This window comes from Dasypus novemcinctus, chromosome 10 (genome assembly GCF_030445035.2).
Source record: "Dasypus novemcinctus isolate mDasNov1 chromosome 10, mDasNov1.1.hap2, whole genome shotgun sequence".
NCBI classification, from domain to species: domain Eukaryota; kingdom Metazoa; phylum Chordata; class Mammalia; order Cingulata; family Dasypodidae; genus Dasypus; species Dasypus novemcinctus.
Genome location: NC_080682.1, coordinates 119,451,698 through 119,479,106, shown reverse-complemented (window position 1 = coordinate 119,479,106; position 27,409 = coordinate 119,451,698). Strand labels below are relative to the sequence as shown.

Here is a 27,409-nt window from a genome sequence, read left to right as displayed (position 1 = left end):
TGGTAAGTGAATATATCAGTAAAACTGCTTAAACAAAATAGTAAAATAGTTAACATTTCACTGTATTCAATATGCCATATAAATATTTGGATCATACCTTAAAGCCCCAAACCCATTTTCAAATACAATGAGGAAAGAAAGATGAAATTAACATTTATTTATTGAATTACCAAATATTTATTGTGTACCTGCTGTATACCAGGCAGAGGGACAAACAAAAGTTGTCTCTCCAGTTACTTTAACTCTTCAGCAATATCCGGCTCCTCACCATAAAAAATCTATTTGCCTGCTTTAGTATCCATTCATTCTTTGGTTAATCTTCACGTTCAGTTTCCTCAAGTGTACTTTCAAATACTGCATAATGATGCAGACCATTAAGTATTCCAGCAAATGTCTGAAAGACTAGAGGAATCATCATTGCTTTCAACTCTGTTTGACAAAGCAACAGCCAAGAGAGTAAAACTCTCCCTTTTGGTGGCAGTGGAACAGTATGATACCTAAAAAGGGAAATGAGTTAATCATTTTACTGGATATATATTTGTAATATGGATATATGATATATTAAACTGTGCATTGACATTCTAGGTCTATCACGCAGGTAGCAAAAAAGTTCAAAATTAGCTACCTGAGACACTATATTTTGTTTGAAATGTGTCGACAGTTAAAGAACGAAAATTTATTAACCTAAATAAAAATAAAAGAAGGAAGAATGGAAGGAAGACAAGAAGCAAAGGAAAGGAAAAGGAAAAGAATGACAAACAGACTTACTTGACGGCTAGACGTCCATTTTTAGAAAAAGCCAGAGCACTGGGATACAAAACCCCACATACTAGGCTAATCAGTGAACTTCTCAGAACACAGTTCTCTTGGCTTATCTTACCTGGAAAACAGCAGTAAATTTGGTTGTCTCTTTTTAAAACTCAGGATAAGAATTATTAAGATAGCCTTAGGCTACACAGGGCTGTTATGTGCACTGAATTCAACCACAGTGAAACAGTCTAGAGTATTGGAAATGCAGTCTGTGGAACATTATAGATGCAATGTACCAAGTTTTTAAAATGCTTTTCTTATAATAATCTATCATCAGGAGAATTACCTCTAATATATGTTGGTAGTTGCAAAAGCAATTCATAATGAAAGAATACCAAACTGGATTCTAGGTTAATACATTTTTATTATCTACTATGTGTCAGCTAGGGATACAGTGATATGCAAAAGAGACTGAATCACTGAGCTTCTGGCTAGTCTGCCAGGGAAAAAATTTATTAAACAAATATTTTAATAAGTAATTATAAGTGTGTACACTGCTTTAAAGGTAAAGTGTAGGAGAACATATCTACCCTGAGTGAATCAGGGAAGGTTTCCTTGAGGAAGATATGTAAGCAGGGACCTGAAGAATGAACAGGGGTTAGAGGTTTCATCAATTACTAGTTGTGAAACATAAGGTAAAGGGAGGAGGTAGAATACAATGTTAGAAGCACACACTGTGTTAGGCATTTAACATAGCACCTCTCTCTTAATTCTCAAAACCATCCTGTGAGGTAAGTACTACCAGTCCTAATACATAGATAAAACAATTGAGGCTTAGAGAATAAATGACTTGACCAATGTCACAAAACCTAAGTGGTGGGAGGTAGGCTCTGAAACTGTGTTTTCAGTATGCCAGAGCTTGTTCTTTTCCCAGTATACTGACTATACAGCGTCTTAGTGCACTTGATCACGTCTCATCTCAGTTTTAGTTACTTATTTGTGAAAAAAAAAAAGGACAATACTACTTGTCCTGCCTGATCAGCAAGATTGCTGTGGCCCATGGGAGTTATGGTCATGGCCGATGGGGTTAACTACCAGGGCAGATGGCCCCTCTTTGGAAATGGTGTTTATGTGTGATGAATCTGGACTCAGATGGGATCTCCCTTCATAAGACTTTCATGCTAATGTGCTGGAGGTGCAGTTAATGTTGGGGTTTAAGATATATTTAGGGGATTTGAATCTCTGGACTGACAATGTGATAGCCAGATCCTGAGCCTCAACAGACTCCAGCACCTACAATCTGACTTATTGGACTTACCACACTCAGCTAAGATGGAGGTGAAGAAGGACAACCACCACACCATGGAGCCTAGAGTGATTACAACTGAAAATGGGAGGATTGCATCCAGCATCCAGGTGGAATCTGAGCCTCCTCTTGACATAAAGGTGCAATGGACACAACCAATCCAGTGTCCACATAGAAGAGGTGGCATTGGATTGGGAAAAGTGGACATAATGGACAAAGGGTATGGGGAAAGGCAGGAAGAGATGAGAGGTGGAGGCGTCTTCGGGACATGGAGCTGCCCTGGATGGTGCTTCAGAGGTAATCACCGGACATTGTAAATCCTCACAGGGCCTACATGATGGAATAGAGGAGAGTATGGGCCATGATGTGAACCAATGTATATGAGGTGCAGAGGTGCCCAAAGATGTACTTACCAAATCCAATGGATGTGTCATGATGATGGGAACGAGTGTTGTTGGGGGGGGGGGAGAGGGGGGGTGGGGGGGGTGGGGTTGAATGGGACCTCACATATATATTTTTAATGTAATATTATTACAAAGTCAATAAAAAATAAAAAAATTTAAAAAAAAAAAAAAAAAAAAGATTGCTGTGGAGATCAAATAGGATGTTATATGTGAAGGTACTTTGTAAGTGGTATAGCGATATATAAATATAAGGAATTATTATTACGAGCAGTAGTAACAGTATGTGTAAATGAGTAATTTTAATAAACATTAGTGAATTTAAATTTACCTGAACACAAAGCATCCGTTACGAAGAGCTTATAACTAACTACAGTAGACAAAAATGGAAGTGTAGTCAATGATGTGTACGTCTTCAAAGCATCATGGTTAACCTTGAAGCAGTGTCTGAAAATGAAGTTTGCCAATATTCCAGAGAAACCAGCTGTTGTTCCAAGGAACACTGACCCATATATATTTAAGGTCCTAGTAGGAAAAACAAGAAAACTTGAATTCATTACAATATTCTCCTAATAGATTTATCCTTGCCTTGACAGTCATTTGTTATTACACATTTATTCAACACCAAATATTTCTTGAGCCCTTAGTATGTGAATGGTATTTTCCAAGTGCTCAGGATGGGGTAGTAAATAAAGTAAGTAAAAATCCCTCACAGAACTTGCACTCTAATGAAAGGATATGACTCTTTCTGGGATTATTTAAGGTGGCTCTAAAATGGAGCTCTTCAAAATTTTGGCCACAAATAAATATAAGTACCAATGTGGACAAATGTTATATGATACCTAAATCCAAAAATACAGCTCCTACTACTAATACATTAATTTGCATAAGGTCATCTGAAAAAAGCTTACAATTTTTTAGGCCTTCTAGAAAGTAATGATTTCTTAATTAGTACAGATATATTTAAAACTGACAGATCTAGTTTTGCTTAATCTAATTTATACCTAAATCCAGAAACTTCTAAGGCCTAATATTAGCTATTTTTTTATTTTATTCTTAAGCTTTATTAATCTGAAAGTCAAATTGGTGTATAAGATTATATGTGCATCATAGCATCTATATTCCTTTTTTTGCTGTACCCAGTATAAGGTTGAAGTAATCAATCCTGAACTGAAATTACATTTGATTTATCATCAATGAAATATAAGTAGCTCTCAAATGGTTTTCTCCTACTTATTTTTAATTTAGAAATATTTATTGCACAATTTGTTTCAATAATTTTGGAAATTTCTTAAGAAGCAAAAGAAAACACCCATGGCCCCAATTTCCAGCAAACCACTATTTTTATTAGTTCTTTTCCCCCAATTTCTTTTTTTATAAGCTTTCTCCATAACCAACTCAATGAAGTTAACTTAGTAATAGTCCTCATAAACAAAAGAAATACAGAAAATCTGTAAATAAAGCTACTGACTTTCAGTGTACATGTGTCTTACTTTTCTTTACTAAGATATTCAATTTTTTTCCCTATCATTTCAATGACTGTTGGTCTTCTGAGTTTTGCATCTTCAAGAGGACTGGGCTGACCATGCAGATATGCTGCCATCTTGATATCCTAGAAAACACAAAATTCCAGAACCATAATAGCTAATGATGTCATTATTAATTAAACTCATAAATTTTAGATTGTTTTAAAAACCGTATTAGAGACGAGTAATGTACCACATATTATGGCACCTGCTTTCACATACTTTATATTAATGACTTAATCAACAACTACTGAGCTTTCATTATCTGTTGACAGTTGACTTTTGATTCACATCTTTTTACAGGTAAGAAATCTGAGGTTCAGAAAAGTTGACTTGCCCTAAGTGTTAGTGTAGACAGACAATTTACTGAGATATTTAAGTTTTGTTCTCCAAGTTTCCCCCTCTAGCCATATCAAGAAAATAGTCTCTTTGTAATTTTCCCTTCTCCAGCTTTTCAGGTGGGGAATGGAAATCAGTAGCTGCAGCTTGTTGATAACTCTCTTTATCCTTTCTCACTTATGAAAGCATGGGCTAGTTTTGGAGATTCTGTTGAGTTTCCTGCAGAGGTAGGAAAAAGCGAGGATTGTTTTGGAGTAGCAAGAGAGAAAATCAGAAAGATGGACAACGCATGTTGGGAAGGGGCAGTGGATTATGGCTATCTTTGATTAAAAAAGCTATACATCCAGTTCCCTGGTAGCACCTGGGGCAGAAGCAGGGCCTTTGCTGGAAATAGGGTATCTGGTATAAGGGAGCTTGGACCTATGGTGCTGGGTTCCAGGATTGGAAGTTTCCTGTGCCCACAAGTGTGACATATGAATAGGCAGTTGCCAACTTCAAGGGACCATACTACTTGGACAGTAGTATCTTAAAAGAAACCAGTAAGAAGCCTTTTTGATGTTTTGCTCTGGGTAAAACTCAAAAGGACCTCTGTGAAAAGTTTTAATAATATCTGCAAATCTTTTGCCACTCAGGTATCATGGGATTCAAGAGTTGTGTTTCACTTTGTTCACATGAGAAAATATGACAATTCATGCAAATCCATATTTGTGGTTGCAAATGTTTACTTACTACACATCAGTAAGTGGAAAGTATCTTGATGGAAAGTTCAATACTTTTCCTCTATTTCCTCCAGTTTAGGCCTTTCACGTATTTACAGAAATCTCCATTTTAACAACTTTTATAGTCAAGGATATTAATAAATTTCGAAAGTATTGGGCAAGAGAATTAAAGTGGACTAAACATAATGAACACAGAAAATAATAACTCAATGGTTCTCAACCTATAGTGTGCACAAGAATCATCATTGGAAGTGTTACCGGATTCTATTTAAGTTTTTGGCTATGCTGCAGAAATGAATTTTAAGAGCACACTGGGTGAGTTAGTTAGGCCAGTAATTTATTTAGGTAGGGAGGGAAGAGAAATGGGGGAAAATAACAGAAAATAACAGAGTAGGGGTCCCAGTAGTGAGGAAGGGGATGAAGAGGGCTAATTTACAAGCTACAATTCCCCATTATAGATTCTAAGTTTCTAGGGTTACTTCCGTGGCCACATAGCAGTGGAAAAATGGCGACAGTGGTGTATAGAGGGCAGGACAGGTGCGAAGGCAGAAGAGTAAGGTGAGAGTGCGCACTCAAGCCTCCCGGTTTGCTTTTAATTGCTAATTATTCCACCCCTTTGCTAATGGAAGGGGAGGGAGTTTCAGCTGTTTGCTGTTTGGATTATCCCACCCATCAATTCCTTAGTGAGAACCCAATGAGAAGGTTCCTAGAGAACATCCGGACTTTTCCTTGTTCTCAGGAAGAAGTTTTTGTTCTAGGTAGCAGAATTCTGGAGGTGGGGTTCCTCCAGCAGCCATCTTGGGGTTTCTGATGTCCATGTGGACTCTCCTGCCAGGTTCCAGATCCATCTATTAATTCCCTAGCTTATTAGCCTGCTTCAGAAGCTTGTTTGAAAAGTGGTCTCTTGTTCTCCCTCACGAGATATTTGGATTAAACAGAAATAGGGGAAGGCCCAAAAATCTGTATTTTAACAGAACCTCATGTGTTTTTCATACTGGTTGTCATCCACTTCATTGAAATCCCACATTACCTATAGAGAAAACTTGCAGGCAATGCCTGGAACTGCCTCTCCTACCCAGTCTACACCCTCAGCTCTGTACAGGGAAAACAGAATTATGATCATAAAATACTGAAACATATTTATTGTCTAGTATTTCCAAGACACTGTCAATATAAAGAGTTGATTGTCTTCATTATACTGTTTATTAAAGCAGAGAAATAGACTGGTAACTTTCAGAAAGACTTTTTACAAGTCTTACAATGATTTAAATCTAAACACTAGTCCAAGCCACTCAACGGGCCACCACTTACAATGCATAATGTACATTTTAAAGTAGGTTTAAAGTTTGCAGAGCATTTTACGGTTTCGTAGTGTTTTTGTGTACACCATTTCACCTGACCTCCAAAATTTTATTCAACAATCATTTACGGAGAGCACCGGCATATGACAGGTCCCTGGATAATCAAGATAGAGTCCCGTCCTCAGGATCCGAAGCTTAGCAGGTGGGAGATCAGGACAAAATAATCAGGCAATTTAAAAGTAGAATGAGTGTGCCTTAGGAAAAACACCTAGGAAAAAGGATACTTAGTCTAGCCAGAAGTGTTAGGAAGGCTTTCCGGAGGAAGTGACATTTACGCGGAGACCCGAAAAAGGAGAATTTGGCGGCGGTGGGGAGGGACAGGAGCTGGGAAGTAGTCCACGCCGAAGGAGAGGCCTGTGCAAAGGCCCGGAGGCGAGAGAAAACAAGCTGTCTACAATCAGGACTAAATTGACGGCCTCCTATTATCAGTCCGACACTTCCCATAGCGACCGGGGGCTAAATCGATTGCTCCCGGCCTGGACTTGAAGCTGCTGCCCTTTGTTTTTCAAATCCCCTTTAACGTGCATCATCTCAGAGGACTCCCCAACACTTCGAGGCTGCAGACACACCACCCCAGATTCCGCCCACCTTGGGCGCTTCCCCGGCTCTCACCTGCACCACACCCGCATCCCTCAAGTCAGCGCCAGCCTTCGACCCGGGCGCCGCCATCTTGGCGGCTCACGTGAGCCCGGGTGGGCGGGCAGCCCGCGCCCGCCCCCGCCCAATCAAAAGCCGCGCCCTCCCTGCTTGGCTGTGATTGGTCGCCGAGTCCAGAAACTACGGCTGCTCATTGGCTCCGCGGACGAGCGGACGCCAGTGGGTGCGTCGGGCCGTGGCCCTGCATTCCTTCCCCCGCTCTCAGTCAGTCTCGTTCCTTCTCCTCACGTCCTGCGTGTGGGGGCGGGATGGGGCGGCCGGAGTGTAGCGAGGTTGCTTGGCTCCTACCTCGCTCCAGTCTTAGGTGGCGCGAGCCGCCCGGTCCTTTCCCGCCTTGAGGGACTTCTGCCCGGGCCTGGCTCGGCGTTAAGGCTCCGGCTTCCTCCGTCGCTCCTTTCCCGAAACCCTACAAACCACTCGGCGCCGCCAGAGCACCCCTGACGAGCCGCCTCTCCTCAGGGCTGTGCGACTCCTCTTCCCATTCTTTAGGCCCCTCATTCCGTCCTCTCGCTCAGCTTGTGAAAAATACAGAAGAGAAATTTGTGCCCCTCCCCAGAAGACACCCCCCCCCCATTAGCCCGGGGTTTCGGGATGGGGTGGGGGCGCTGCCATGAGGCCCGGCGTTCTTTTGTGCTCGTTAAATACCCTGCACTGTCTCTCAGACCAGCAACCCCCGGCCCTCCAGTCTCCATGTCTTAGGGATGCCAAACTGAGAGTTATGTAATTTCTAAGGCTGCTGTTTCTCCTGCCTGAGGAAACACTTCATCGCTGGAGGGTGCAGGAGGTTTCAGTGCTCTGCTGCTTAAGAACGGGGTGTGGGCAGGGGTGGCAGCCCTGGCAGAGAGAGATTGCTTGTTTTTTCTGCAAAAGGAAGGGGGGTAGTCTGGAGAGAGGTTGAGAGAAAAGGTGGACGTGGAAGCCGAGCAGCTGGAGTCCCTCAGGAAATCGCGGACGGTTTGCACGGCTTCTGTTTACACGCCTAACACTACTCCCGCGTCTCTGAAAACGCCTTTGGGGGAAGGTTTGGCTTCTGTCGAAGAGGCTCTGTTTTTCCTCGCCGGATAGGTAGCTGCTGGGATGGGAAGAGATGGCATGATGTGAATGACTCTACTGTGAAGAAACCTGCTTCGCCAACTCATCCTGCATCAAGTGCCCATTGAGTAGCACTGTCACTTTAATGTCTCCATGCCAAGCGATCGCTTTCCTTCTTCTCACTCCTCTCGGTTAATATATGGGAGGACCAGAATCAGAGGGGCATTAAGGAACAAACCTGGGGAGGGATTGGAGAGCACCGAAGAAAAAGATGAAAATGACAGCGAGCAGTATCCTGTCTGGCTGAGGGCATGAGATCTGGGACTTCTGGTCCAGTAAATAGAAGGGGGCCTTGCAAGTCTGTTTCTGCCCCCAGAGAACTGTTTAAACTCACCCACCTCTTAAAAGACCAAAGAGGCTTTGCGTTTTTGCCTTGGTGAGGGGGAGGAGGTGGTTAGATTTTTCCCTAAAGAATTGAGAATCTTCTCTATCATCAACCAGTGCATCTTTCAAGTTGCTCCCGTGTAGTGAGACAGCTGTCCAAATTTGGTTTGTGCCTTAATTGAGTAGTCATTGAACTTCCAAAAATGTTGCTGTCTGAAGAGTTTTAATTACGTTTCCGATGCCTACAATAATTTTCTCAGTTTTTTAAAAACAAATATTTTATAAAAATTAAAAAACTTGAAAAACTCAAAAGTTAGTTGTGTCTAAACTCTGTGGGTGATGTCACAAGTTTAATTGTGGAAAAAATACACCGTTATTCTCTATCTGAAACAGAAGACTCAGCTTGGATTTCAAAACTGAACTGGCCAAGTGGTTTGCAACAGTTACCTGGATTTGGCCTTAATCCAGCTGGATCAAGCTGAGACCTGAAAAAAGATCTTGAATCCTGTGGCCGCCGAAAGACCCAAGAATGCCAGTCAAGAAGAAAGGTGGGCTATGAGGCTTCCTATATGTAATACCTGTTTCTTTCTCCCTTTTCTTGATTCTGGTATTTGTAGTGTTAAATTATATTCCATTTGAAGGTAAAATTTCCTTGGGTTTGAGGAAATGTCCAGTGGTACAACATTCAGTTAATATTTTGCTAAAGTAAAATGAAGTATGACTGCCGTATTTAATTATTAATATTTGTAATTTCATGAATCAGGTTATCTAAATCACCTTTTGTAATAAGAATAGATTCCGTGTCAAGGATTTGGGATTTTCTTTAACTTATTTTCTTAGCCTGTTAAAGGTTACTGTTAAACAATCTTTAAAAAAGAAACTTGTACAATGGAACTCTTCTCCATAATATTTATCAAGCTAATTACATAGTTGTAAAAGATGGCAAAGTAATTTTGTATGCACTGAACAGACTTACAGATTTACAATTTATCTTTTGATTAAAAAAAAAAAAGAAAATCGATTTCATAGTTTGGTTTTACTCTAGTGTAAATCTTTTGTGATAAAGCACAACTTTGTTAACTTTTGTGCTTTTCCAGATACATCCAAATGCATTATCCAATAACATGATTGTTAGGTTCCCCAAATGAAGCAAACATCCTGCTTCTCCCCACCCCCAAGCTTTTATAACATGGAATTGATCAAGATCCATTGGGTTACTGCATATACTTTATTATACTTGGGGATTCAGGTTAGCTTAGATCTACCCCAGGTTAACTTTGTTCCTAAGTTTTTTAGTGAAACCCATTTTTTTTTCATGGTATGGAAGATCAGATCCACTATAAAGAATTTTCATATTGAATCAAAATTTACATGAATATTCTTGAACACTACCATGCTGGACCAACATAGATCCAAACATTGGCCAGTTATGTCAGTTGCTCCTTTCTGAAACTAAAGCTCTGGGTGAATTGTAGGTTAAAGTGCCTGGATCCTGAGGCAGGGACCCAAGGTAGTACAACCTGGCTTTGTACAGTGTTTCATTCTTTTATCTGTGTATTGGGAAGGTGCATTGAGGAAAATTGTAGTGAGTACGATGTTTCACCCAAGCTAGTTTTTGGAAAGATGTAAAATGATATATAAAATCTTGGAAACACCCACAACTGTTCCTTTGCATACTGATATTTAAGTCTGGGATTATCTACCCTACCTCTGCCTCCCATTATCACTGAGAGAAGTAGATCTTGGAGCCACACCTGTCTAGATGTGACAGGGTGATTTATCTGGAAGAATGGTTTTTGGGAATGTGGTCAAGAAACTATATGGCTCTTTAACTCATTTCTCTTGCTGCGTGTTTTTATTCTTTGTATCATTTATAGTTCTGTAGATAGTGTCTCTTTTAAGACTACCTTGTTTTAAGCTAATAATTGAATTAAACACATTGTGTGTGAGAGAGAGAGAAGAGAAGAAAAAGGGAGAGGAAGAGAGAGCTGGAAGGGAGAAAGAAATAAAGGAGAGGAGAGGTAGAAAGAGAAAGGGGTAAAAGTATGATTGGGAAGGATGAGGAAGGCATTTGATGTTCCAGGTGTAACTTAACTAAAGATTTCTAAAGACAACAGACTCAATTTAAAAAAAGTTCCCACCTAATGAAAGAATTGTTAAAAGAATTGCTGATAAATTATTGAAAATTATAATACTTTATGGGAAATAATTTAATGTTATACCCTCCCTCCCTTCCTCCTTTCCTCTTCCTTTCTTTCCTCTCCTTTTTCTCCCTCCCTTTTTCTTTTTCTTCTACTTCTTTAACAATGAATTACTTATAAAGGATCAGAATTTTTAGGGAATTGACAAGTTCTAATCAGCAAAACAAGTATGTATTTTGCTTATCCTAAAGTATTTGCATTATGTAATTTATTTTCTGAACTTATGTAGTTAGAGAAACAATTTATCTTGTTTTTAATATCTTAAAACTTAGTATTAAGATGTATGTTTTTGAGTACAATAGACAACTAGTCAGACAAGTTATTACATGTGCATTTTCTTTTTAATTGGCTAAGCTTACAATTTGTACTGTTTGTATAATATAAGTAAAAACAAATACTCTGAAGTACAGTTAGGTTTATTCTGAAAGGAGCACTGTCCTCTGTCATCTTGACTCTTCTCCATTGTTAAATGTAGTGGATATGATGGAAGATTTAGACTTAATGTAATTATAAAGAATAACTATTCCCATTAAGCTAAATGTTTATCATTGTTGAATATATTCTCATTAAAATAAAATTTTCACAAGATAAATTTTCATTTGGTGTTTATTTTGTATATTGTTGTCAAAGTAGAGAGGAGATTGGTAATATGCAATCATGGTTGGAAGTGGAAATGGATCTGGCATCTTGGCAAGTCCATTTCCAGGTGCTCTTCTTGATTGCTCTCAGAGAAGTTAATCAGCCCCCCTATATTAACTGCTGTTTTCCTGTTTGACATTACTTCATACCTTTCCCACCCCAGTCTCTTCACATTTTTACAGATAACAGTTTTATCAACAGAAGATTCTTCTGTTTCTCTGTTAGGGATTTCTCTCCCATAGTTGTTTTTCATTCATGACTCTCTTCTCTATGGTAGTAACTTGAATTGCTCCTAACTGAGCCTATATGTCATTTTTAACCTATTAAAATTTGTGTAAATTTAGGCCCAAAATAAAATGTCATGTTAGCAAGATGATGGTGTATTGTAAGGGGCTATTTCAACAAGACTTCTTGAATTACGCTAATCTGATTTCATGTGGACTAACATAATAAATAAATTAATGATAATTGTCTTCTTTCCTGTTGTTTCAGCAGAAAGTTGTTTTAAGGATAAAATGTGCTTCAAAAGAATTTTTTAGTATGATGCAATTTCTTTTTTGAACCTTTTTTTGTTCTCTTTATTGTAATTAAATATGTGAAAGAAATTAATACTTTTAATACTTTGAGATATATACTCATTTAATTTCTGTGTTGTTTTCAATATTTTATTAATTATCTTTGAGCTTCTTTTAAAATGGTATATAGAAGTCTTCCTAACATTATTAATTTATATTGCAAACTTTATTTCTTTGAATTTATCTTGATTTAATGGAGTATGTATAAATTAATTTTTACCATGTACTGAAAGATAAATGCAATAATTTTTGTAATTCATGTTTTGAGTTCTGTATTTTTAAAGGAAGCTGAAGAATGGCATGTAATTAGAAGTTTAAGACATGATATTGTCATATCTTCAAATGAGATATTTTCTTTGTCTGGGTTCACAGCCTTTTAATTAGGTCTTTGTTTTTGGTTGGCTGTATATTTCGTAAAAGTGTCATTTCTGTTATGTTTTTCTTCTCTGGGGAGAATGCTTAGAATGCTTCTTAGATATGAGTGAGAAGACTGGCCCATAGGGGTTAGTTTGGTGACTTGCCCAAAGCAAGGAAAAGGAAATTATCATATATAAGGCAATGAGAGATATTTTACATGTATTTCCCAATTTCCCCAGAACTATCTGACAAAATAGGTATTTGTATTCTCATTTTATAGATAACTGAGTGTCCATGGGCTTGGAGTCAGAAAAAATTGTATTTGAATCTTATCTCTACTATTACTGGAAAATTATTGAATCTTTTTGGGCACTAGTTTCCTATTTGAAAAATAGTGATTGACACTATGTAATTTCTTGCATTGTTGAGAGGATTAAAATAATATAAATGTATGTAATGTACCTAACAGTGACTAGCATAATGTAATATATTCAGAAAATGTTAGTTCCCTTTTTCTTCCCCATGCCCAAGTTCATACAACTAAGTGGTGGACATACAATTAATATCCAAGTCTGTCTTTCTGCAAAGCTCATGCTCTTTATCATACTCCTCTTTGCTAAATTTAACTAGCTAGTTTGTTGTGGTGCTGTAATTAATTTCTTTGTCCTTGGTTCACTGTTCTTTCCACTATTTATTGCAGGGATTCTTAACCTTTTTCGTTCCACATTCCTCTTTGCCAGTCAGGTGAAAAGCATGGACCCCTTACTAAGTCCATACTATACTGTGTGTTATTTAATAAATATATCACACCTGCACCAATTCATCCCCACAAGAATAATGTTTTTTTGGATTTCAATTCAAGCTCATAGACCCTTGTTAAGAACCTGTGATTTTTTGGGAGACTGCCTTCTCTAAAGCAGACTTCTACATGATGTTCAAGATATTTGCAAGTGTCTGCAAATTAGAGATCATTGATTGAGTGGTACACTTTTTAATTAACTATGTGAATAAAACCGGTATTGCTCACATTCCAAAACCAGGCCTTACAATGAGTCATAATTTCTATACTTGTTTTTTCTGCAATACAGAGGCTGAGATATAGGTGCCTAGGTCAGAAAGACAGTAACAGTTGTGATGAATGGTTGGATGAGCAGAACGAAGTCTGGGTTGAGATCTATACCAAGTAGTAAATGTGAAACTTGGGTGCATTTGTAATTGGCAACAGAGCCTACTCTTTGGGTTTTAGGTATATCACATTTCTTCCCAGACTAAGTGGCCCTGATAAACTGGTGTTGCTCCAACAGCATCATCTATTCACATCACTTTGCATATAAATAGATGTCATGTACATTTTCATGTGTGATTTAACCATATAATTGATGCATCTCATGACCAAATAGGAATGTGCAATCACATTCTGTTTATTTCTTTTTCACTTAAAATTTTCACTTTATCTGTTTCCTGCACTTTGTGGCTTAACTTTTTCTATGTTGTGTCCCGCTAATTTGCCTTTTGTCTTTCATTACCTGGGTATCCTCCCTTTCCATCTCTAGCTTTTCTTAAATTTTTTTTTTCCTCCCTGATCCCTTTATTTTAAAACAATTTATTTTTTATTTATTTCTCTCCCTTTCCCTCCCTCTCCCCAGTTGTCTGCTCTTTGTGTCCATTTCCTGTGTGTTCTTCTGTGAAGTTTTCTATCCTTTATCAGAGGCACCAGGAATCTGTGTCTCTTTTTGTTGCGTCATCTGGTTGTGTCAGCTCTCTGTGTGTGTGGTGCCATTCTTGGGCAGGCTGCACTTTCTTTCCTGCTGGGCGGCTCTCCTTATGGGGTGCACTCCTTGCACGTGGAGCTCCCCTATGCAGGGGACACCCCTGCGTGGCATGGCACTCCTTGTTTGCATCAGCACTGTGTGTGGGCCAGCTCCACACGGGTCAAGGAGGCCCGGGGTTTGAACCGTGGACCTCCCATGTGGTAGGCGGACGCCCTATCCATTGGGTCAAGTCTGCTTCCATCTTAAAATTTTTATGGTAATTTTTTTCCTATTCCCTAAAGGGGAAAATAAGTACTTGAATTTATTGAGTGGATATTTTGTTCCTTTTGAATACATTTTACCAGGTTTGTGTTTGAACTTTTATGTTCAGCATACCAGTGTTATATCCAAAATGCATTTTCATTTCATAAAGCCTTATTTTCTTTCCCCATCCAAAAAAAAAACTGAAAAGATTTAAACACTGAAATCTTTCCAAGGAAGGATGTGAGAAGGTAGTTTTTAAACTTTTACAACTTCTGCAATTCAAAGAAAAATAGTTTACTAAAGCTTTCTTCTTTTTTAGATTAAAAGTCACCTCATCTTGACTATGGCTGAAAGAGTTCTTAGAAACTGTGAGGTCATAGACTCTTTTTTTATTTTTTTAATTAAAAATATTTTAAAAATTTTGAGTCATAAAAATAAAGCTTATCATAACCATTCTTTTGTTCAATGTGTATTAAAATTGTCCATGTGCATTTTTCTTTATTCCATTTCTTTTGCCTGTAATGAAAACAGTAGAATCTGGGTGTTTTAGTTTCCTAGGTTGCTGAAGCATATACCATGCAGTTGTTCAGCTTTAACAGTGGGGATTTATGAGACTAAGAAAACATACAAATCAAGGCATCATCAACGTGGTGCTTTCTTCCTGAAGAGTTAGTGTTCTGGGGCTGGCTGCTGGTGATCCTTGGCTCCTTTGTCACATGGCAAGGCACATAAGGGCATCTCCTGGTCTCTCCCTTTTCTGCTGGGTTCTGTTGATATAGCTTCTTGCTTCCTGTGGCTTTCTCTCTCTGTCTGAATTTCATTCATTCATAAAGGACTCTAGTGATAGGATTAAGACCCATCTGAATTGAGGTGGGACACATCTTAATTGAAGTAATCTCATCAAAAGATCTTACTTACAATGGATCCACACCTACAGAAATGGATTAGGTTTAAAACATGTTTTTCTTGGGTACATACAGCTTCATATCATCACACTGGTTAAAAAAATGATGGGAAAATTATATTGGCAAGGAAGAAATGTGGGAGGTACTAAATTGCACTGCGTATCTACCAGGTTGTTTCCAAGGAAAATCTGGACTTGTCCTCCCATCAAAAGAAGTGGGATGGTCTTCTCTTCCAAGGACACCCTTGGGAGGTTCCTCATAGATCATCAACTCTGCCTCCGGCCCAACTGTTTGTGAAAGCTTATGGTTTCGTTAATATTTGACAACACAAAAGAGTTATACCACAAAAATACCTGTCAGAGAGACAATTTCCAACCACTTCTGCCCAACCTTTCAAAACCTCAGCTTGGTTGGAAACTGTAGTTATTGATTGTCTGAATAACGTACTGTTTACTCACCCATTTCTGTTAGAGTTCCTTAACTGGTACGCCACCTGTGGGTTAAACCAGTATGCTGAGCTGTTGCTTCCCCCCAATTCCTGACCAGCTGTGTGCATCTTCCTCTCTTTTTCCAAGTATGACATACAAAAATCATTACATGTTTGTGTTCCAAGAATCAGAAAACACTGATCATTTTTTTTCTTAAAGCTTGGGCCACTTGCATGGGAATTATCCGGGATGATTATTATATATGTAGATCCAGCCCAGACCTATAAGATCCTATAAGATCATATTCTCTGGGGGTGGCGCTTAGGTGCTTCCCCCCACCTTTTTTCAGCCAAGGAGAATTTAGAAGATGGTGGTACTGATGATAACTTTGTAAGACAACTCAGCACCAGTTGTTGAGATATTAAATAAGGTTAAAATGTAAAATATTTAATATGTAGTGTCAGTTAAGGTATGTACTTAGTAAGTAGTTGTTTCCTGCATTAGCTACTCTCAAATTATGATTTGGGAGTGCTTTCATATATTTAAAAAAACCCAAAGCTTATTCCTTCAACACATTGTAACTACCATTTCTATATCATAAAAGGGGGGAAAAAAAGAGGGTGCTGCTCCCTAATTCTTTACTGCTTCCTACTTTGTTTAACATTCTTTTAAAAAGTTTTTGTTTTTTTGCTTTATAGGTAACTTTTCTCTCTCTTTCTCTCTCTCTTTCAAAATTTTTATTTACAAATACTCTGTAGTCACCAAGCAAATCTCCCACTTTCTCCCTACCCCCATCCCCTGGTAATCTCTAATCTGCTTTCTGTTTCTGCACTGTGCTATTTCTAGATATGTAAGTGACATCATACAATATTGTCCTTATGTACCTTGATTATTTCACTGAGCATAATTTTTCCAAGTTCATCTACATTGCCGCATGTTTTGGAACTTCATTTTTTCTTATGGCCGAATAATATTCCATTGTGTGTAGGCACCACATTTTGATTATCCGTTCATTTGTTGATGGACACTTGGGTTGTTTCCACCTTTGGGCTATTGTGATTAATGCTACTATGAACATTGGTGTACAAGTATCTGTTTGAGACCCTGTTTTCACTTTTTTGGGGTGTGTACCTGGAAGTAGAGTTGCCGGGTCACATGCTAATTCTCCAACTTTTTGAGGAACCACTATATATAGCTTTCTATAGTGGCTGCACCACTTTACCCACCAACAATGCACTAATTCCAATTTCTCCATATCCTCTTCAGCACTTGTTATTTTCTGTGAACTGCTGATGTTGCTAAATACTCATCAATTGATAAGGCATAAAGGGAGAGCCTTTTGGAGAGAGAAACAGAATAATAGATTTAAATTCAACTACTGATTAGGAATATGCTATGAAGCAAACAATAGACATAACATTAAAATTATTTGTTAATTCTATTCATTTTACAATTCTTATGTGTTGGGAAAGTGTGCAAATGACATGCTAATAACTTGATAACATAATGTGTCAATTGCTAAGTTTTTTTTTCAAATAACCAGAGTGCTCCATTTATGATAGAATATTTGATCTTTCCTTTAGACCTATTATCAGTTACTTTTTTGGGTATAGGAGTCTAGGCATTGAGAAAAAGTACCCAAAATATAGGATTTCAAAACAATGAATAAAATCATTCATACTTTTGCCAATCAATCAATCCCTCTCTATTTCTAGAACAATATATTCACTAAATTACAAAAATGGTCTTCTTTATTATTATATACTATTTTTATATGCCCTTGTTTTTAAATGTATACTTCATTATTTCTGTGATCATAAAATATATCTTTTAGTGTAAGACTAAGAATGCATAACATTTTATGGGGGTGAATAGGGAAGGGACCTGCCTTCCATCTGCAATTACTGCTTGGGGATTTGTAGCAGTGAAGACACGAGGACTCTGTTAACCTCAATATAGGTTGCTTCATCAGCAAAGGATCATGAGTTTTACCCAGTCTCTTCTGTACAGTCAGTCATTCTAAATTCCAACTAGTAAGCTTTCTGCATGGGTTCAATTTTTAGTATGCTTCTCAAAGCTATTTCAAGAATTGTGGCCAAATCACTTCCATTATGAAACAATTCTCCTGACCTCATTTATTTTATTTATAAAGTAGAAAGTCCTGTAAAAATAAATTATTAGACTTAAATTTTCAAAGATCATGGGTAAGATTATGTATTTCATTCTTCCAAAAACAATATCCTGCTAATCATTGAGGCCCAACTCTTCTAGGTAAGATTCTGAGGCCACTATCGGAGGCCTAACATTTTGCAGAGCTGTGATATCTTTATCATTGAAAGTGAGGTAAGATTGTCTTGGAATGAACCTGTTAGGTTGTGCTCTAGTTAAAATCCCTCATGGGTAATAAAACATTTTTATGGAGTATTTAGTGCTTGCCATATGCCAGCATTGTCCTAGGGGAATGATTTGCAGTGGCAAAAGATATTCAGCCTCTGCCTTTGTGATGATTAAAATATGTTAGGGAGAGAATTTCAATATTGTGGTGAGCTTAACACATAATGTCATGGAAAGCAGGTGAAGAACACCTGGATCTATCTAGGTGATCACAATTATTTCTGGAGATGTGACATTTAAGATGAGATACAAAAGACCAATAGAAGTTTACCGGACAACATAAAGAGTGGAAGATGTTTTAGTTCATTATCTATTTTCTTTGCCTTGAATGACATTACCCAGTCTTCCATCCTTATCATCATCATCATTGTCATCATAGATAGCAATGTTATTGTTGGGAAAAATCTCCTAGATCAATAGTTAGAAGACCTGTATTCTAGGAAAAGGGACAAGATCAGATAATCATTAAACTGCACTCAGACTAAAACATTTAGATATGTAAAAAAAAATCCCTTTATTTTCTATAATTCAACTTTATTTCTGTCTTTGAGTGGTAGACAACATAACTTTAGTCCTTTATTTTTATTTTTTATTTTAAAGAAGCTTTAGATTACATAAATGTTATATCAAAACTATAGGGGATTCCCATATCCCTGCCCCCCCCACCCCCACTTTCCCCCATTAACAACATCTTTCATTAATGTGGTGTACTTGTTACAACTGATGAACACATGGTGAAGCATTGTACCAACCATGGTCTTGAGGTTTCCTCTACTTGCCTGGGGTTGTTAGGGTTCCATCTTGAATGGGAGTATATTCTAGGCACTGGTCCTCTGTGTACAGTAATTTACCTCGGAGACTTGAGTTGTTGTATCTGCATGGATTCCTCAAAGATCATCAACTCTGCCTCCAGCTTTACTGTTTGTGAAAGCTTATGGTTTCTTTAATATTTGGCAACACAAAAGAGTTATACCACAAAAATACCTGTCAGAGAGAACAATTTCCAACCACTTCTGCCCAACTTTTCAAAACTTCAGCTTGGTTGGAAACTGTAGTTATTGATTGTCTGTCCTGGCACATACTGCACATACTGCCTCTGAGCCAATGAAGTACAGAACCTATTATCTGCTTGAATGAGTGGAAAGGAAATGGGAAAATTCAGGGAAAGAAAAAAAATTAATATCTCATAGTAACAATCATCCACATGTAAAGCAGAGTTTACATGCTTTCTTCTGAAGATGCTACTGGGTGACTGTGGCAGTTTGATATGATTATGAATTCCAAAAGTAGATATTGGATTATGTTTGTAATCTGGTCTGTACCTGGTGTGATTTTTTTAATTTTTTAAAAGATTTATTTATTTCTCCCCCCCCAATTATGTGCTCTCTGTGTCTATTCACTGTGTGTTCTTCTGTGATCGCTTTTATCCTTTATCAGTGGCACCAGGAATCTGTGTTTCTTTTTGTTATGTCAGCTCTCCATGTGTGCAGTGCCATACTTAGGCAGGCTGCACTTTCGTGCTGGGCGGCGATCCTTACGGGGCGCACTCCTTGCATGTGGGGCTCCCCTATTCAGGGGACACCCCTGCATGGCACAACACTTGTTGCCAGCACTGCACAGGGGCCAGCTCCACATGGGTCAAGGAGACCCGGGGTTTGAACCACAGACCTCCCATGTGGTAGGCAGACGCCCTATCCATTGGGCCAAGTCTGCTTCCCTCCTGGTGGGATTAAGTTATGATTAGGGTTTTGATCAGGTCACGTTAGTAGGGTGTTGAGTCCCTATCCCTTGGTGGGTGGGGACTCACAGATAAAAGGTATGGCAAAGGACAGATTTGAGGGTTTTTGATGTTGGAGTTTTGATGTTGGAGTTTGATGCTGAAGCCTTAAGCTAGAGCCCCAGGAAGTAAGCACACAGAGGAAAGAGAAGCCAGCCCCAGGAAGAAGCAAGCCCTGGGAAGAGAGGAACCCTGAACCCAGAGAGAAGCCTGAGGAAGGGAGGAACCCAGGAAGCCTGAACCCTTGCAGACATTGGCAGCCATCTTGCTCCAACACATGAAAGTAGACTTTGGTGAGGGAAGTAACTTATGCTTTATGGCCTGGTATCTGTAAGCCTACCACAAATAAATACCTTTATAAAAACCAACCAATTTCTGGTATTTTGCATTAGCCTCCCTTTGGTTACTAATACAGTGATTTTGTAAAAATCATGTTATTTTGAACTTCAGAGTTTTTTATCTTAAGGAGATTTTATACTCATTCCACTCCTTACTATATGTTGGCTTTTTTTCCAAATGAGAGTGCATGTGAACGTCACTTTAATTTTTTTTTATCACATGAGGAAAATGAGACGCCACCAAAATTAAATGTTTTGTCCCAACTTTACAAAACTAATTAGTGATAGAATTAGGACTAGAAGCTAGTCCAATACTCTTTTCACTGTATTAGTGTGGTGTTCTTCAAGCAGATGAATGGCATCATGGTACAGTGGAAGAGAGCCTAGAGTTAGAATCATAAGTCTAAGTTTGAATCCTTTCTTTACCATTAACTGGCTAAGTTATCTAAAGAAAATCAACAGATTTAACTTCAACCTCCTCCTCTTAAAACATGACTGTATTAATAATACCTACCTCTTAGGGTTATTGTGATGGTCAAATCAAAATAAAAATACTTAATCCATATAAAAATTGTTTTGCAAATAGTAAAGTGCTACACAATTGCTTATCATCAAAATACTTTCTTTTTTCTTGGTCCAAAGAGGAGGAAAGCTGTGTTCAAAATCACAGTTCTTTTCCCTATTCCATCAGTGGCCTGAATCCAGAGCCCTCGTCAGCTTCTGGAGCAAACATACCCAGATGTGTGTGTGAGCAATGACATGTCTGCTCACAGACAAGTCCTGTAACAGCGCCATGCTTTTTATAGATTCTGATAACATTTCTTATGAGTGTTGTTTCTCTTTCTATGATGCTAAACAGATTTGTAAACATGCCAAAGCCTAGAAAATGATTGTAGTCTTTAGCTCTGCTTTAAGTCTGGTCAGATAGTTTCTTCACTTTTTAAATTTCAAGTTTTATTCATTCTTTTCCTTTCTTTTTCTAGTTTGTTACAGCTGGAATGCTGTATATTTCAATATTCGGTTGAAGATGTAATTTGCTATCTTCTTCCTTTCTATTTATTGCTTCTTAACCTTCTATTACTACTCATCCTTCTCCCCAGCAATTCTGTAGAAAATTTGGAAGTATGGTTACCCTGAACAGTGGATATAAATCTACCATTTTATTCAGATCTCTTTTTTTAAAAATATATTTTTATTACAGAAGTTGTGAACTTACAAAATAATCATGCACGTGTGTAGAAATCCCACACAACAACCCTTCACCAACACACCACACCGTTGTGGAACATTCGCTACAGATTATGAGATAATATCATCAGACAATTACCACTAACAATGGTCCATAGTGTCCAGGTGGAATATTTTTTCCATACCACCATATTATTAACATAGTACATCTTTGGCACTTATGCAAGAATATTACAGTATTGCTGTTAACTATAGTCTGTAGGTTACATTAACTGTATTTTTCCCATGCTGGTCCACATTCCCACCAACCTGCTATACTGATCTCTTTTTAACAGGGAAAATAGCCTGATCAACAGGTATTTGTTGAAGTGTATTAAATTTGGGGGGCGGGGCAGGGAGTGGTGAAGTATAATCGCTAAGCACAATTATAGAAAAAAGAAACACCTTGATCCTTTTCAAGTAAATTAAGTTGCAATATGGCATAATACTTAAATGTATGGTCTTTGGTGCCACACAAACCTTGGTTTTGAATCCTGGCTCCACACTAGCCTTGGGCAAGTTACTTCTTTTCTCTAAGTCTGAAGTTTCCTTATTTGTAATATGTGTATAATAGCATTTCTTAGGGTTCCTGTGAAGATTAAACAGTCTATTCAGAGTACTTAGCATTGCTCAATACCAGCTAATATTATTAGTAATACATTGATGCCTTTGTACTATCATCTTGAACTGCAAATTTTAATATTAAAAAACTTCTTTTTAAATACCTGGTTCAAGAGTAACTTTACTGTTGACATTTATCATGCTATTACTTTCATCTGAATATCCTTAAGTTGCAAAATTAATAAGAAGTATATTTAAATACTACCTAATAAAATATTTTTATTTGCTGATCATATCTAATAATAAGTAATAAAAAATTTTGCATGTATTCATTAAAAATGGTATGAGAGAAAAAAAGAAAACCTAACTGTTTTTGCTTGTTTAATTGGTAGTTAAAGAAATCTTTCTCACACTAAAACTAAAAATGGTCATGCTCACCCTCGTTGAAAAATTATCCATGAATTGTCATTCCTCCTTAGGTAAAGGCCATAATTGTTAGTAAGATCTGTAAAGAATCAACTTTACAACTAGCTGCTCCCATGACACATGGCATGTCATAATAACATTATCATGTTCTATTTTAATTTTTACCTTGCTGAAATTTCCTATTTAATTCTATTTCTTTTTGTGCTAACATCTCTATTAAAGTAAGATATTGCCTAACTTGTTCAGTGTTGAGTTTCCAATGTCTGAAACATAGCAGTTTCTAAGTTTTGCTTAATGAATGAAAGAACTTATCTTTATTTACCAGACTTGAGTATAAAGGTAGGACAATTTTTATTTTATGTTATACATAGAATTTTTATTTTATAAACACATGTGAAAATTAGTGATTCAGTCCTAGCTTCTAAAATTCAGTGATGGAACCTATGTCTATTTGGTCAGTTTTTGCTTTTTTCTTTCTGTAGAAATATGTTCAGCTCTGTTTTTAGATGATTAAGATTGGTATTGTAGAGAGAACACTAAATGTGGAATCCAAAGCTTTAGGCTTAAGCTCCAAATCTTTTATTTAATAGCTCTGTGATCTTGGGCAAGCCACTATGAATTTCAGTTTCGTGGCTATAGGCATGATGTGACTTCTCAGTCATCACATAAGCTAATGCATGTAAAAATTCTTTCTAAACTGTAAAAATGTTGCCTAAATTTATGCAAAGAATTTCATTATTCTAATTGCTTTGTTCTCCAAGATTTGTTATTAAATTCATCCTTTCCTCAATCATACTTTGATACTAGTTTTCCTGATACCACCACATGTTCTATAATTTTTCCTTTTATTTCAGCATCGCAAATAATTTTATGTTTCATCCTTTTCTTCTTTGTAAAAGTTCATTTGTTAGCACTATTGTCATTCACTGTTTTACGTTTAAATTGCCTGTCCCAAATTATTTATAGCTTTCTGGCAATGCTATTCTTAAACCAAATACAATTGAGTTGAGCCTTAACTAAGAGTCACATGATTACCTAAAATTCCAGTTATGCAACATTTAACTATTTCCTTTGGTTTGGATAGTTCATGCAGTAAATTTTTATTTTAAAAAAATGATCACTGCCTTGCCCTTTTTCGTCTAGTGCCTGCCCTCAGGTAATACAAATTTAGTTTCATTCTTTTTATAGATTCAGAAGTCATGCAAAATAGATTTCCTCTAGTGAAGAAAATGGGAGAATTGAGGCCATTAAGTAGGCATTTCAGATGAAAAATTCCCCACTTGTTACTTGAATATCAGTCAAAAGTTTAGTCCTGAATTACTTGGATAATTATCTCAACTTTCCTTTTTATTCAACTTGTAGCAATCTGGCTAGGAATTTCTGATTTGAACAACAGGGTCCTTGTCATTTTGTCTTTGCTTGCTTAAATCATCTTTTCATATGGTCTCTAGTTTTAGATTATCCTCAAGCTCAAGCTTTCATTAATCAGAAATAAGCAAGTAAGCAGAGGGATATGAAGGGCATAATGGATTTGATACCAGATGGTGATCATTATTAGTAACCAAAAAACATAAAAGGGAAGTCACAATTCCAGCACAAGGTAGACTGTGAGAACACTTTTAAAAATTAATATTCAATGCAAATGTATTACCATATGATCATGTCACCATCTTTTACACAAATATCCGCCTCCCTCCATCTCTGCCTACTGAAATCCTCCCTTCTTTCAAGGGAGAAAGTTTGAGGTTTGCTATTTTATGTGGGGTTATTAGGGAAGGTATCACAGATAAGCAGAGAGCTGAACAAAGTAAAGGAGTAAACTTCGTGGGTATGTGTGGAAAGAGTGTTTTGGGCAGAATGGCAAATACAGAAACCTCAAGGAAGGAGAGTTCTTGCCTATTTGGCTATGGATATCCAGTTCTTTCAGCACCATTTGTTGAATGGATTGTTCTGCCCAAGCTGTGTGCATTTGACAAGCTAGTCAAAAGTTACTTGACCATACATGTGAGGATCTGTTTCTGAGCCATAAATTTGGTTCTGTTACCGGATTCTATCAGGGTTCTTGGCTATGCTGCAGAAATGATTTTCAAAAACATGCCAGGTGAGTTAGGCCACTAATTTATTCAGGTAGGGAAGGAAGAAAAATGGGAGAAAATAACAGAAATAACAGAGCAGGGGTCCCAAGTAGAGAGAAAAGGGTGAAAGGACGAAGAGGGCTGATTTACAAGCTACATTTCCCCATTATAGATTATAGGTCCTCAGGTTTACTTGCATAGCCATATGGCAGAGGAAAAATGGCGACACCGGCATACAGAGGCCGGGACAGGTCCATAGGCAAAAGGAGCAAGGCGAGAAAGAGTCTGTGCTCCAGTTTGTGCCTGTCTTTTAAACTGTTAATTATTCTGCCCCTTTGCTAATGGAAGGGGAGGGAATTTCAGCTGTTTGCTGTTTTGATTGATTAACCCACCCATCAATCCCTTAGTGAGGATCCAATGATAAAGGAATACTTTATCATTCCTTTGTGAGAGAACATCTGTGACTTTTCCTTGTTCCCAGGAAGAAGTCATTGTTCTGGACAGCAGAATTCTGGAGGTGGGGGTCCTCCAGCAGCCTTATTGTGGGTTATTGACGTTCACATGGACTTCCTTGCCAGGTTCCAGATCTGTCTATTAATTCCCTATCTTATTAGCCTGCTTCATTTCCATTGGTCTATTTGTCTGTCTTTATGCCAGTACCATGCTGTTTTCACTACTATAGCTAGGTAATATAATTTAAAGTCTGGAGATGAGAGTTAGCTTTTCCTTTTTAAGATGTTTCTGGCTATTCAGGACCCCTTATCTTTTCAAATAAATTTGATAATCATGTTTTCAATTAAAAAAAATGCTGGTGGAATTTTTATCGGGATTGCATTCAATGTGTGTATCAATTTGAGTAGAATTGACATCTTAATGATATTTAGTCTTCCAATCCATGAGCATGGAATGTTCTTCCATTGATTTCTTTTAACAATGAGTTGCAGTTTTCTGAATATAGGTGCTTTACATCATTGGTTAAGTTTATTCTTATTTGAGTTTTATCTGTCATATTTTATTTTCACCACTCTTTTGACACTTTCGGTTACTTTTATTGTTATAATCTTCATTTCTAGACTCTCTTGCAGGCCTTTCTCTCCTGTCTTGTCTTTTTGGGCTCTAGCACATACTTTAGCATTCCAGAAAATCTGGTCTCTTGCTTAGAAATTCTCTGTTTCTGTTTATCTGTGAATATTCTAATCTTGCCCTCATTTTTGAAAGACAGTCTTGCTGGATATAAGATTCTTAGCTGGAAGTTTTTATCTCATAGCATCCTTTTTTTTTTTTTTAGATTTCTTTTTTATTTATTTTCTCTCCCCTTTCCCCCACCCCCCCCCCCCCCAGTTGTCTGCTCTCTGTGTCCATTTGCTGTGTGTTCTTCTATGATTGTATCTATCCTTGTCAGTGGCACTGGGAATCTGTGTTTCTTTTTGTTGTGTCATCTTGTTGTGTCAGCTGTCTGTGTGTGCGATGCCATTCTTGGGCTGGCTGCACTCTCTTTTGTGCTGGGCGGCTCTCCTTATGGGGTGCACTCCTTGTGTGTGGGGCTCCCCTACGCAGGGGACACCCCTGTATGGCACGGCAGTCCTTGTATGCATCAGCGCTGTGCGTGGGCCAGCTCCACAAGGGTCAAGGAGGCCTGGGGTTTGAACCGTGGACCTCCCGTGTGGTAGATGAATGCCCTATACATTGGGCCAAATCTGCTTCCCCATAGTATCTTAAATATATCAGACCACTGTCTTCTTGCCTCCATGGTTTCTGGTGAGAAGTGAGCACTTAATCTTATTGGGTATCCCTATCAAATGCCAAAGATAAAGAGAGAATTCTGAGAGCAGCAAGAGAAAAGCAATCATATTCTCTCTTTATCTTTGGTATTTGACAATCTGATGAGTATGTGTCTCGGAGTTGGTCTATTCGGATTTTTTCAGATGGGATTATGTTGTGCTTTTTGAACATGGATATCTATGTCCTTCAATAGGGTTGGGAAATTTTCTACCATAATTTCTTCATATATTCCTTCAGCCCCTTTTCCCTTCTCATCTCCTCCTGGGACACCCATGACACATATGTTTGCATGTATTTTGCTGTCATTTAGTTCCCTGAGACCTTGTTCAATTTTTCCATTCTTTTCTTCGTCTGTTCTTTTGTATGCTCACTTTCAGAGGCCATTTTTTCAAGCTCACCGATCCTTTCTTCTGCCTCCTCAAATCTGCTATTTTATGATTCCAATGTTTAAAATTTCATTTATTGTGCCTTTCATTCCCATAAGATCGCTATTTTTCTGTGTATGCTTTCAAATTCTTCTTTGTGCTCATCCAGTGTCTTCTTTTTCTTTAAATTAGTTTATTGAAATATATCATCCACACACAAACATACATAAACAATAAGTGTATAGTAATAGTTGTGACATACAAAGGAAACATATATAGCATCATACAGGACTCTCATAATTCAACCTACCACTAACACCTTACATTGTTGTTAAACCTTTTAAACTAATGATTAAAGAGCATTGTCAAAATATTACTACTAACCGAAGTATTTTCCCCCAACCCTCCCTATTATTATGTTTATGTCATTTATATATGTACATACATAAACAATTAAGTGTATAGACCATATATGTGAGGGTCTGCTTCTGAGCCATCAGTTTGATTCCATTGGTCAATGTATCTGTCTTTATGCCAGTACCATGCTGTTTTTACCATTATAGCTTGGTAGTATGATTTAAAGTCCGGAGATGAGGGTTTGCATTTCCTTTTATGATGTTTCTGGCTATTCAGAACCACTTACCCTTCCAAATAAATTTGCTGATTGTGTTTTCAATTAAAAAAAAATGCTGGTGGAATGTTTATCAGGATTGCATTGAATCTGTATATCAATTTGGGTAAAATTGACATCTTAATGATATTTAGTCTTCCAATCCATGAACATGGAATGTTCTTCCAGTTATTTAGGGCTATTTTAATTTCTTTTAACATTGGGTTGCAGTTTTCTGAATACAAGTGCTTTACAACAT

At 37.7% G+C, this 27,409-nt stretch overlaps 2 protein-coding genes across 5 annotated transcripts in view; one reads left to right on the top strand and one right to left on the bottom strand.

Annotated features, from left to right (window-relative positions):
- Window positions 1-142: 142 nt before the first annotated feature.
- Window positions 143-7,120, bottom strand: TMEM126B (transmembrane protein 126B). Of its 2 annotated transcripts, XM_004478146.4 has the most exons (5): window positions 7,015-7,120; window positions 3,951-4,069; window positions 2,789-2,982; window positions 769-880; window positions 143-497 (listed from the first exon to the last, which is right to left on the bottom strand). In XM_004478146.4, the coding sequence occupies exons 1-5, from the start codon at window positions 7,069-7,071 to the stop codon at window positions 314-316; spliced, it is 666 nt and encodes a 221-aa protein (XP_004478203.1). In that variant the 5' UTR covers window positions 7,072-7,120; the 3' UTR covers window positions 143-313. The 2 variants fall into 2 exon arrangements, with proteins under 2 accessions (XP_004478203.1, XP_004478204.2); XM_004478147.4 differs by lacking the exon at window positions 769-880.
- Window positions 7,121-7,350: 230 nt separating this feature from the next.
- The window catches only part of DLG2 (discs large MAGUK scaffold protein 2), a 2,400,703-nt gene continuing 2,380,644 nt past the window's right edge, over window positions 7,351-27,409 (top strand). For 2 of the 3 annotated variants that reach the window (XM_058306075.2, XM_058306074.2), the window contains exon 1: window positions 7,819-9,023. In XM_058306075.2, the coding sequence (XP_058162058.1) occupies window positions 9,005-9,023 (19 nt within the window). In that variant the 5' untranslated portion in view covers window positions 7,819-9,004. Of the gene's footprint in view, window positions 9,024-27,409 lie in introns of all 3 variants that reach the window. The other variant, XM_058306073.2, reaches the window with a different exon arrangement.

What these genes read in the sequence shown, in the direction of transcription:
- TMEM126B (XM_004478146.4), bottom strand. Translation starts at nt 7,071, where the DNA reads ATGGCGGCGCCCGGGTCGAAGGCTGGCGCTGACTTGAGGGATGCGGGT. An exon ending in GGGATGCGGGTGTGGTGCAG is followed by an intron (nt 4,070 to 7,014) that starts GTGAGAGCCGGG and finishes TGTGTTTTCTAG; the next exon opens with GATATCAAGATGGCAGCATA. An exon ending in GAATATCTTAGTAAAGAAAA is followed by an intron (nt 2,983 to 3,950) that starts GTAAGACACATG and finishes TTTTCCTACTAG; the next exon opens with GACCTTAAATATATATGGGT.